Raw genomic sequence first — 12422 nt, 5'->3', positions numbered from 1 at the left:
CCAAGACTAACCTTAAATATTTTTTCAGACTTCATAGCCTTAGGGATTCCAAGATTTCGAGCAATAAATTTTTGGAGTCTATTGGACAATTTTTTTTGAGAAAAGAACTTTAGATTTATTAAAGTTAACCTTCTCATTTGGTGCAATCTCATATTGATGCAGGATTGATTTGATCCCAATGTATCCATTAATAGACACCCTACCAAAGATCATCCAGTCATCTGCAAATTGTAGAATGGAAATTTTCAGACATCCCGAGGTTAACTTAATCCCTATATTCGGTTCTGTACTTTTAGAAGCCTTTTTTACTTTGCTTGTGAAATGTATGGTGAGAGGGGGCCACCTTACCTTATTCCTCTACTGGCTTTGAATCTTGGACCAAGCAACCCATTAACACTTATTCTAAATGATGGGGTGGTGATGCATTGCATAATCCAATTAATCAAGTGTGACTAAATCCCAATTTCTTGTGACATTCTTCTATAAATTTCCACTCCAAACAATTATACGCTTTTTCCATATCTAATTTGCAATTCATCCAAGTGGGGACCCGGTCCCACTTTGCTTACACCTAAACTGATCAAGACTGCATTTACAATGTACAGAAATGTATTTGTAGCACAACCAAACACAGCCTTGGTAAAAATCATGAAAAGATGGTTGTCATCTTTCCAATGATTGCATTAGTGTAAATCTTCAAGAGTATTCCTTTAGGTTCTTCGTGGGGCCAAACAACCCAACTAGATTCAAGGTCCTGAAACGGCTACAAGATATGAATTCTGCCATCACTGCTTTCATTGACTTGCTCTTCTCCGTTGATTCATCTTAGGCAATCCCAGAAGAATGTTCCATTCCGTGCTATTTTGTTCACATCTAAAACATTGTATCCTAAATATGTGCCTATCTATTAAATTGGAGTCGGAAAGGAAGGGAATGCCATGCTAAGTTGGCAACTTATGAGACTTAGGAAGGGAACAGAGAAGGAGAGAAAGGAGATGCATATGACATGGCATGTTTTGTTTTAATATGTGTTTGGTTCGTTGTTTCGAGCCTCATTCATTTAATTCTTGTTTATTTAGGACAGGAATGGGCAAGAATGAATAACATTAGGGCATTTGGTTACAAAATTCCTGCCATATACCCCATTCTTTTCAAAATGAAGAATCAGCCCATAGCACAAAAATTAAAGTGCATCATGAAAAGTAATCATGTCTCATCTTATTCATTTTCATTCTTTAAAAAAATTCTATGTTATAGCTGTCACAATAAATGTTTACTAGTGGACTGCTATGGAAACTTATATTGACTAACATTGACAATTGGCTATTCACCAGTAAACACCTATGTTGATGGGTTTGGAGACCTAGGTCGGTCATCTATGATTGTCGACACAACTTTATTTTGAAAATATTGAAAATAAGCAATATAGGACATGAAAGAATTCAGGGAAAAAGCATTTTGATTCATAGGTCATAGCAATATTTTCTCCTCAAGTTCAGTTTGGGAGTATAAATACAAATATATATGGTACAAATACATACAAAATAATACAAAAAATGCATAGTTTAGCACTCTACATATATTTGTATTTGTAGTCCTTCCAAACCGAGCCTTATGTCCATTTTTATCCATTCTTGTCCGTGTCGAGAGTTGAACCAAACAGGGCATACAAGTTCATAGGGATGACAATTTTCCCCATTCCTGGAGGGATCCGACTTCCCCGACCCAATGAGGATTGTTTTGGCAGGGCGGGGACAAGGATGGGGATTAATAGGAATTCCTGATCGAGTGTCGGGATTAGGGATGGGGATTGAGGTCCTTGCCTCACCCGACTCCGATTATGTATATAGATTATATTATTATATTATTTATATTAGATATCAAAACATATTTAAAAAATTATTTATAATTTAAAATTTTTGTTTATTTTAAATAAATAGTAAAAAAATCAGGGATTCGGATCCCCGCGGGAACCCATGCCTATTGGGGATCGGAGATGGAGGATTATTTCCGGCGGGGATCGACGACGGGGATGGGTTTTATTTTTATAATCGGGGTCCCCCGCCCCGAACCGCCCCGTTGCCATTCCTAACAGTGCAATTTGCCCAAAATCCGGCCGGGCCCGGTCCATGAGGAAGAGAGAATAAGATGGAATAGATTCCGAAACTCCTATTATCCTATAAACCGATCAGAACAATCACTGCTCTTTTGATTGAATCCGTGAATCGATCAAAATGGAGAGAAGAAATCGCAAGACTCTACTGTTCTGCTTCTGCTTATTCTTCTCGTTGATAATCTTGTCCTCCGCCTTTCAATCCGACGAGCTCCCTCAAGACGACGAGGAGTTCGGACTCGAAGGAGGAAGAGCTCCCGACCTCGATCACATAAACCCTACTCGAACTCCGTCTCCTCCGGTAAGAAGGAGATCTTCATCTGATCACGATTCGGATTCGAAGGTTCAGTTTTCGCTTGAACATGCCTTTGCAGACTCTGATTTCTCTCCTGCTGGAACCTTCACTGCTCGCCTCAAGACCTCCAGTCATGGTGGACAGGTGGGTATTCCTCTCTTTTCTTTTTTCATGTCAGATTGTCAGTTTTAGGATCGAATTTGGTCTTTCTTTCTTCGTGAGTTTCTATGGGTGTATTTACTGCTTTGGTTCTTGAATTTGTCTCAATGGCTTTTGTTCGACTTAAGCAGTTGGGAATTTCTGATTCCGAAAGACAAATTCCCTCTCTCTCTCTCTCTATCTGACGTCAAAGTTTAATTTTTGGCTTTGCAGACTTTAACTAAACTTCGGTTTTCAAGGACTGGTTTTAGTGAAACAGAGAAGGAAGAGTTCGAAGTAATTTCTCTTCTACATCTACTTGTCTCTTTCTTCTGTTATTGTTTTGCACCGGACAGTAGCTTTAATGAGGCATTAACATTATTTCCTGCAGAAGCTGCTGAAGGATGACGAATTCTATAGGATAAGAATACCGTCTAATGTATTGAGCCCTCCGGGGAAGGATTACATTATATCGTCAGTCAAAGCAGTAAGTTGGCAATAATCTCTCTCTCTCTCTTGCTGTAAAAGGGCCAAAGATATAACTGAAGTTTTACAGATTGAAAAAAAATTTCCGCCCCTTCTGCAGTGAAAAAAGTGGAGCTTCTTTTGCAATTTGCAATTTAGTTGATTTTTGCTTTTAATAGAATTGTGGGTGCATATTTACTTCAATATTAATTTTATTTTCTACAGGGAGACATAGTATCGAGTATGGAATTCAGAACTGGGGCATAATAAATGGCAGTGTGAAAAAGTAAGACTTCATGAAAAAGTAAGGAAGTACACTAGGAAAAAGAAAAGAGCCAACAAGTCCATTGCCTCTCCTAATAAGAGACTATTGTACAAATAGAAAGAGGGGAGCGATGGAACTTATCATTTTAAAGCACACTGAACTACTATAGAAGACTCCAGGTGTAAATACTTCTCGGTTTTCAGGATACCTGTTAGGGAGGCCAAGAAGTTGGAGAGATTAATGAGAAATTTTCTTTGGGAGCCAGGGGAGGAAAACATGATCATCTAACAAATTGGGGAATAGTTTATAGGAGGAAAGAGGAGGGTGGGTTGGGTCTAGGGAATTTAGTTTTAAAGAATAAAACTCTCTTAGGAAAATGATTGTGGAGGTGGCCTATAGAACGGGAGAGGCTGTGGCATGAGGTGATAGATAGTATACATGACAGTTTGGGAAATGGATGGGATGTTGGTGTATTGTGTCAAGCCACGTTGGCAACCCCTTGGATAGCAATTCAGAGTATCCTCCTTCAATTCCTCAATTTTGTCAAGTATGATGTCAACTCTTGTACTTCTGTTTTGTTTTGGGAAGACATCTGGGTGGGCAATTCTGTTCTTAAGGGCACTTTTCCTTCTCTCTATCCCCTTTCTCTCTACAAGGAAAAAGCTATCTCTCACTTTCTTCCAACACTTGTTTCTCCATCCTCTCTGAATTGGGACTTTGGGTTTCGTAGGGGCTTGAGGGATCATGAACTCTGAAACTCTCGTGTTTTAGACCTTTTGTCACTACTTGAAAGTGTTTTTTTGGACCCCCCGGATCTGATGTGAGATTATGGTCCCCTCATCTAAAAGGTTACTTCACGTGCGCCTCTTTCTTTAAGTCCCTTTGCTCTTCCCCAGGACTTATGGGTTTTCTAGCTAAGGAGATCTGGTCTAGACATGTACCTTCTAAAATTACTATTTTCTATTGGGAGGTGTTCTATAGGAAGATAAGCACTTTGGACTGCTTGTAGAAGAGAGGACCTTCCATGTGTTTATCTCCTAATTGGTGTGTACTTTGCAGGGTTAATGGTGATGATTGCTCCCACTTACTTTTAACCTGTTCTTTTTTTGCTACTATTTGGGGTTGGATCTTTGCCTTGTTTGGGTGCAGGTGGAATTTGACTACAACCATCGATCAACTTTTTGATGACCCCTCCTTTGTGTGGCCCACAAAAACTGGTAAAACAATGTGGAGGTGTATTAGAGTTGTTGCTTTGTGGACAATTTGGGAAGAAAGAAATGTTGGGCTATTCCAAGAGAAGGAGAGAAGTATTTAGATTGTAAAGGATTGTATTTTGACTAGGGTAATCTACTGGCTGAGATCTTTGGACTCCTTTCACACGTTCTCTTTTGATGACATTTGGAGGAATTGGATAGCTGTAGCTAGTAGCAGTACCAGGAAGAATAGGGTACCAACTGTGTGGGTGTTTCCTTTCGGAGGCTGGACAAAGTTGAATTTTGATGGTAGCAGCCAAGGCAACCCAGGTCCTTCAGGGATAAGAGGGGTGTTGAGAGATAAAGACAACAAAACTTTAGCCTTATTCTTAGGCCCCATGGGTATAGGAGATTCTATTAGACTTGAGCTTCTAGCGGTGGTACAGGGTATTCAGATTGTAGACCAGTTAGGAGTTCAAAATCTGCTTATTGAAGGAGATTCCAAAGTTGTGGGTTGGCTAACAAATCCAGATTCAGTTATTTGGTGCTATAGGGACCTTTTGAGGAAAGTTAATTGGTTTTCAAGGAACATGACTTTTACTTCTTAGTGGGTGGGTAGAATAGCTAATGCCATAGCGTATGGGTTAGTTAAGCAAGGGGCCTCAAGGGAGCATTTATTCTGGGCAGCTTTGTAAATTTTTGTTTTCTAGTCTGATGTAATAATACAATGTTATTGTTTAGGAGGGGTACTAGCTCGTGCCTCTCCTTGGGAAGCCTGTATTGTATTATCATATTGATCTTTTTTTAATAAAATCTTACTATTTTATCAAGAAAAAAAGACTCCAGGTGCAAATGCAAAACACAAGCTGTGAAATGCTCCTATGTGAAACGAGTGATGAAAGTGCGAACTGGCCTGAGTTGTGTCACTTGGTCACTTTCCTTAAAACCACATTTACCCCCTATGGTACAACTAAGATCTTGCGAATTAGTTTCTATGATGAAACGTTCCATCCATAGGCTTTTGATAGACTTGTACTTGTTTACCAGCCCTCTTCAAGTCACTTATGAAGATGTTTAGACTAAGATAACAAACACAAGATGACTGCTAAGAATTGTGTGTCACTAGCTTCCCTGACCTTTTATTTATAGAGAATCAACAAACACCTGAACAAATAAAAAAACAGCCCAAGAGAGTCACTTGTTTAAAGAGATACAAGGAAGGAAAAAAAAACAATGATTAAACAAGCAATTAAAGTTTAAAATGATAAAAAGGATATGGTGTTTGTGCGTCCAACCCAACTTGGCTTGGCACATGTGTGTGTGAAAAGCACTCCTAACCCCACAATATATAGTTGTGCTTTAATGGGTCCCCTATCCATAGGGAGAGTGAGTTAACTTATTAGGTGAACACCACTTCCCTTTCCAAAGCAATGTGGGGCAAAGTGTTTCACATGTTACAAGAGGCATGAAAAGAGCTACCAAATTGAGGAGCAAAAAATGTGCCTAATCTCTCGAATAGAAAACTTGGATGTAAAGGAATCTCAAAATGGGTTGATCGAGGAGGACAGAGTGTTAAAGAGACAATTGAAAAATGATTTGGAAGAGGTGTTACTGAGGGAAAAAATCAGTTGGAGACAAAAATCTATACACAAGTGGATTAAGGAAGGCGATTGGAACACTAGATTTTTCCATGATTTGGCAAATGGGAGACGAAGAAAGAATCTTGTGACCAAGTTAGAGGTAGGAGAGAAAGTGATTACCAACTAGGATGACAGCCAGAAAATTTGTGGACCACTTCAAATCGATTTATAGAAGATCTTTGAGTGAGAGAGCAGTCGTGGAAGGGGTGGAATGGCCAAGAATTGAGGACGGAATGGCAAGGTGGCTGGAAAGGGATTTTGAAGAAGAAGGGATTAAGAAAGTTGTCTTTCTAATGGATAAGATCCAAGGCTCCAGGTCTAGATGGCTTTACAATGGGTTTTTATCAAGACTATTGGGAGGTGTTGAAAGAGGATTTAGTTGAAGTCTTTAAGGAATTTGCAGACAATCATGTAATAAGCAAGACAATCATGTAATAAGCCTTGGAATCAATGCCACTTTTTTGGCCTTGATACCTAAGAAGATTGATGCCAACCACTCGAAAGATTATAGGCCTATTAGTCTAGTGACAAGCATTTATAAAATTCTGGCTAAAGTGCTTTCGTTGAGGATCAAAACACTTCTCCCTTCTATCATTAGTGAAACCCAGGGGGCTTTCATTTGAGGGCGACAAATAACAGATCAAATCTTAATTATGAATGAGTGTGTGGAGGAAATGAAAAGGTCTAGGAAGAGAGGTTTCATTTGTAAATTGGATCTTGAAAAGGCCTATGACTTGGTGGACTGGGAGTTTTTATTAGAGGTGATGCGAAACTGTGGATTTGGGGACAAGTGGTGGAGTTGGATATTTGGGTGTATCAGTACTTGTCATTACTCTATTTTGGTAAATGGTATTTTTTTTTATCAGCAAAAAAACTTTCATTAATGACAGGGAAATTAAGTTACAGTAAGTAAAGATTGCAGAGGAACAAACTGCAATCTCCACTAATTAGTTACAATTCTGCCTAGTACAATGAAGATCTATTTGCCCCTTGTTTTGTTAGGGTACTCACCATTCCATTTGCATCTTGTTTAATCCAACCAAATTAAGAGTTGAACTTCCTTCCAAGGTACTGATGTGATGTTTTTGGCCCAAGAGATGACCAATAGTGAGTCTCCTTCTATTTCTAAGTCTATTGTTCCTATCTGCTCAACCATCTTTAGACCTCGAAGTAGGGCTAGAGATTCAGCTTGTATTGAGTCACCAATACCTATTGGTCCTGAGTAGAGTGCCACCACCGCACCTAGATGATTTATAAACACACCCCCTATGCATGCTCTTCCTGGGTTGCCAAGAGAACTCCCATCAACGTTTAGTTTTAATTTGTTTAGTGCTGGTGGCTTCCATTCCATGCTTACAAGTACTTTGGGTACATCTATTTGTGCTACTTCAGTCCAATTTCTTAGTATCTCATTTGTGGAGTAGTTTCTGAATATCTCCATGGTCTTCACCCAATGTGCAGTTCTGATTTTTATGGCTTCAATAACTTCCTCCTTTGTTTTGCTCTTTCCAGAAAAGATTCTTAGGTTTCTTTCCTCCCATATGGTCCATACTGTAGCTGATCTTACTGCCTTTCATAAGCACTTTCCTCTTTTCTTTTGTTGACACAAGAAAGAGGGGCTGAATAGACTTACCACATCCTGGGGGGGAACCCATCTGCATCCAAAGAGAGAACAAACAACATTCCAAATACCAGAAGCAAAAGAATAGGATAAAAATAAGTGGGTTAGGGTTTCACCACATCCTAAACAAAGGACACACACATGAGGAGAGAGGCAATTGTTTGGCCTCATTTTCTGTAGCACATCACAAGTGTTTACCTTCCCTAGGAACACTTCCCAACAGAAAGCTTGTACTTTTGGAGGGATCGGTTTAGACCAGATTTCTCTCACTGGGAAGTTCACTCCCATAGGATCAATGTGAGTGAGCAAACCGAAGAAAGATGCATAGGAAAATAAACCATCAGAAGTTGGGGACCAAACTCTACAATCAGCTATAGATTGGTCCAAGTAGACCTTCTCAAGTGTTGAAATCAAAAGCACTAGAGACTCACACTCATTTTCCCTCAACCCTCTTCTGAAACCAAAATCCCAAGAGATCCCTGAATTTGAAAGCATACCCAGCCTAGCAACGGGTTTGTTTTTATGGTTTGATAAGGAGTAGAGGTTTGGGAATTTGAACATAAGAGGCACTTCCCCAACCCAAAGGTCTTCCTAGAATAAGACTTTGTTACCACAACCGACATCAAACTTGATAAATTGAAGAAAAGTAGAACATACCTCAAAAATCGCCTTCCAAGGAGAAGATGGAGCTGTATTGGGGGCTAGTTTTGCATCCCAGCCGTTATCTGCTTCAACATGTAAGCTTTTAATGACCCTGTGCCACAATCTTTCTTCTTCACAAGGGAATCTCCATAGCCATTTCCCAAGAAGGGCCTTGTTTTTCTTTAACAGGTTCCCTATACCTAGTCCACCTTGTTAAATGGTATGGCAAGGGGCTTTTTTCCAGTTTGTAGGGGTGTCAGGCAAGGGGATCCACTCTCACCCTTCCTTTTTACCTTAGTAGCTGATGTGGTTAGTAGGATCATTACTAAGGCTGACAGTGAAGATGCCATTAGGGGTTGGAGAATAGGGAGACACCAAGTCCTTGTCACCCATCTTCAGTTTGCAGATGACCTAATGATCTTTTGTGAAGGAGGTTTTAGTGAAAAGGTAGCAGACCTAAAGGAGCTAATCAAAGGATTTAAAAGTATTTCTAATCTGACAATAAATTTCGAAAAGAGTTGCCTAGCGGGTATAAATTTGGAGGTAGGGGAGGTCGAGGCTATTGCGGAGTGTCTTGAGTGTTCCATCTCTGTTTGGCCTATGTCATACTTAGGGCTTCCTTTTGGCCTCATGGAAGAAGAATTATATCTCTTTAGGAAGGAGAATTACCTTAATAAGAGCTACCTTAGCTAACTTACCTACCTATTTTTTGTTTGTCTTTAGGATACCAGTTAGGGAAGCTAGGAAACTGGAGAAGTTGATGAGAGATTTCCTATGGGAGCCAGAACAAGGAAAAAAGGATCATTTGGTTAATTGGGAAATTGCGTGCAGAAGTAAAGAAGAGGGGGGTTTGGGACTTGGGAGGGTGACTGGAAAAAAATCAAGCTCTGTTAGGGAAATGGTTGTGGTGATGGCCATTGGAAAGAGAGAGGCTATGGCATGAGGTGGTGGGAAGCATTCATGGGAGGTTAGAGAATGGATGGGATGCTGGTGTATCAAGGCAGGATAACCTAGCAACACCTTGGAAGTTCATTCACAACACCCTTCCTTAATTCCTCAATTTTATCAGGTATGAAGTTTGTTCTATCAACGCTGTTCGTTTTTGGGAGGATATTTGGGTAGGAGACACACCTTTAAAGGACATGTTTCCTTTGCTATTTTCTGTTTCTTTGTATAAAAAAGAGGTGGTCTCAAAATTTGTCTCACCTTTAGGAACACCCTTAGAACCTACTTGGGATTTTGGGTTTCGTAGAGGACTAAGGGATGATGAAATTGAATCTCTTTCTGTCTTGCTTTGTTGTCTTAATCAGGTTTGTTTGGATCCCTCTAAGCCAGATAAGAGGGTGTGGACTCCTAGACCCAACGGAACCTTCACTTGTGCTTCTTTCTTCAAGTCCATCTCTCAACTTTGTACTCAACAACCCTTTCCGTCAAAAGAAATTTGGTGCAGGCCAGTTCCCCCAAAGATTATGGCGTTTTGTTGGGAAGTATTCCATGGGAAAGTAAACACTCTAGATAACCTACAAAAGAGGAGACCTTTCCTCTATATTTCTCCTAATTGGTGTATCCTCTGTAGAGCTCACGGTGGGATTGTTATCACCTATTAATATCTCGTCCCTTTTCTGTAGACCTTTGGGCTTGGCTACTTTCGTTGTTTGGGAGTAGTTGGAGTCTACCAGCAGAAGTTCGCATGCTCTTCAACCATTCTACTTTTTTTGGCCCACAAAAATAGGGAGAATTATGTGGAGATGTGCTCGCGCTGCCTTGATTTGGACTCTTTGGGAAGAAAGGAATGCTAAAAATTTTCAAGAAAAGGAAAGGAGCAGTCAGGATTTGAAAGACTGTGTGTTGAATAAGGCAATACCTTGGCTGAAGACTTTGGAAATCTTTCATCAATTCTCCTTTAATGACCTTTGGAGAAATTGGTCAGCAGTAGCAAGGTGTTCACCCCTAAAGGACAAATCAATTACAAGCTGGTCTCCTCCATCTGAAGGTTCACTGAAGTTGAACTTTGATGGAAGTAGCATGGGTAATCCATGATTATTCGGAATGGGGGGTGCTTTGAGAAATGAGAAGGGAGAGATTTTGTTGCTCTACTCAGGTCCCTTAGGAATTGGGGACTCTATCAGGGCAGAGCTATTAGCTGCTGTACAAGGGGTGCAATTTGCAAACCAGCTGGGGGTACAACACCTAATAATCGAAGGAGATTCCAAAGTGGTGGTGGGTTGGTTGAAAAATCCGGAAGAGGCTATGTGGCGCTACAAGAATGAAATGAAGAAATTCAGTGGGTTGACAAGGAATATGTTGGTCACTGTACAGTGGGTGGGGAGATCAGCAAATACTCTCATTAAAGATCCTCTTGTTCCTTTCTTCCCATACAATCCATAACACGGCGGCTCTCACTATTTTCCACAAAATTCTTCCCCTTTTATTCAGTTGTCTCAAGAAATTTGGATCAAAGAGACCTACCACATCTTAAGGAGGAGCCCATCTGCACCCAAAGAGAAAACAAAAACTGCTCCCAAATATAAAGTACAAAAGGATAGGATAAAAATATATGGGAAATGGTTTCACCATTGCTCTTACATAGAAAGCACATGTGAGGAGAAAGACATTTGTTTGGCCTTCTTTTTTGCAGCATATCATCACAAGTGTTAATATTCCCAAGGAAAACTTCCCAACAAAGTGCCTGGATTTTAGGAGAGATTGACTTACTCCAAATTTCTTTCAACGGGAAATTTACCCCCATGGTTGTAGGCTGAACTAAGAAGTTGAAAAAAGAAGCACAAGTGAAAGTACCATCTGAAGTGATGGATCAAACCTTATTGTCCTCTACATTTTGATCCAAGAAGGTAGAGTCAATATTGGCCAAAAGGGGAATGAGAGATTCACATTCTATTTCCCTCATGCCCCTTCTAAAACCAAAATCCCAATTTATGCCTAATGTAGAAAGTTCACAACCTTAGAGATGGGTTCAAATTTGTAACTTGATAGTGTTTAAAGCACAGGAAATTGGACCTTTAGTGGTTACATACCTATCCAAAGGTCCTCCCAAAACAAGACTCTCAACCCGTTTCCCACATCATATTGGATAAGATTCACAAAGGAAGGATAAATCTCAAAAATTGCTTTTCAGGGAGAAAAAGAAGTTGCATTGGAAGCTACGTTTGCATCCCAGCCATTGTGCATCCGACCATGTATGCTTGCAATCACCTTGTGCCAAAGCCTACCACTTTCCAAAGGGAACCTCCGCAGCCATTTCGCTAAGAGGGCTATATTCTTTTGGGTTAAATTTCTTATTCCTAACCCACCCTTTTCTTTGGGTTTACTAACCTGTTCCCATTTCATCAAGTGGTCTTTCTTTCCCTCCCCTGCTTCCCACAAGAAATCCCCCATCAACTTTTCTAGTTCCCTAGCTATTTCCGTAGGGATGCGGAAAGTGGACAAAAAGTAAATGGGAAGATAAGCTAAGGTGGCTTTGATCAAGGTTATCCTTCCACCCAAAGAAACGTAGCTTCTTTTTCCAAAGAGCCAATTTTTTAGTAAACCTCTCTAGCACAGGCTTCCAAAAGCTTTGAGATCTAGGATTTCCTCCCAAAGGTAAACCAAGGTACTCCACACCCTAAGAACTCTGCTATTCTAAGGGTTTCCTCTTGCATATTCAGTCCCACCAAACAACTCATCCCCAGGTTGATCCTTAACTTGGAGAGATTCTCAAAAGAGATGACAAGGGTCTTTAGGCTTCTGAGGGATTCAAGGCTGAAATCATCACAAAACAAGATAATATCATCTGCAAATTGCAAATGGTTAACTACCACCTCAGCCCTTCCCACTCTCCAGCCTCTGATTAGGTTATCCAAGTCCGCTTTTATGATCATTCTACTTAGGACTTCAGCATTCAAGGAAAGAGGAGAGGGGATAAGGGGTCACCTTGTCTCAAACCTCTTTTGGCTGGGATGAAGTCTCTAGAAGATCCATTGATCAAAATAGAATACTACACTGAGCTTAAACAACCCTTAATCCAAAATCTCCATTTTTCCCTGAAACCAA

General features: G+C 40.2%; 1 protein-coding gene across 1 annotated transcript in view; it reads left to right on the top strand.

Annotated features, from left to right (window-relative positions):
• Positions 1–2068: 2068 nt before the first annotated feature.
• The window catches only part of LOC148845989 (ER membrane protein complex subunit-like protein), a 34420-nt gene continuing 24066 nt past the window's right edge, over positions 2069–12422 (top strand). The window contains exons 1-3 of the mRNA XM_088953383.1: positions 2069–2552; positions 2781–2843; positions 2938–3033. Coding sequence (XP_088809509.1) covers positions 2235–2552; positions 2781–2843; positions 2938–3033 — 477 coding nt within the window. The 5' untranslated portion in view covers positions 2069–2234. The remainder of the gene's footprint in view (positions 2553–2780; positions 2844–2937; positions 3034–12422) is intronic.

The sequence above is a fragment of the Nelumbo lutea genome, chromosome 7 (genome assembly GCF_056320005.1).
Source record: "Nelumbo lutea isolate HS-2025 chromosome 7, American lotus-T2T, whole genome shotgun sequence".
NCBI classification, from domain to species: Eukaryota; Viridiplantae; Streptophyta; class Magnoliopsida; order Proteales; family Nelumbonaceae; genus Nelumbo; species Nelumbo lutea.
The sequence above is the reverse complement of the archived record's forward strand: the minus strand, read 5'-3'. Positions and strand labels throughout refer to the sequence as shown.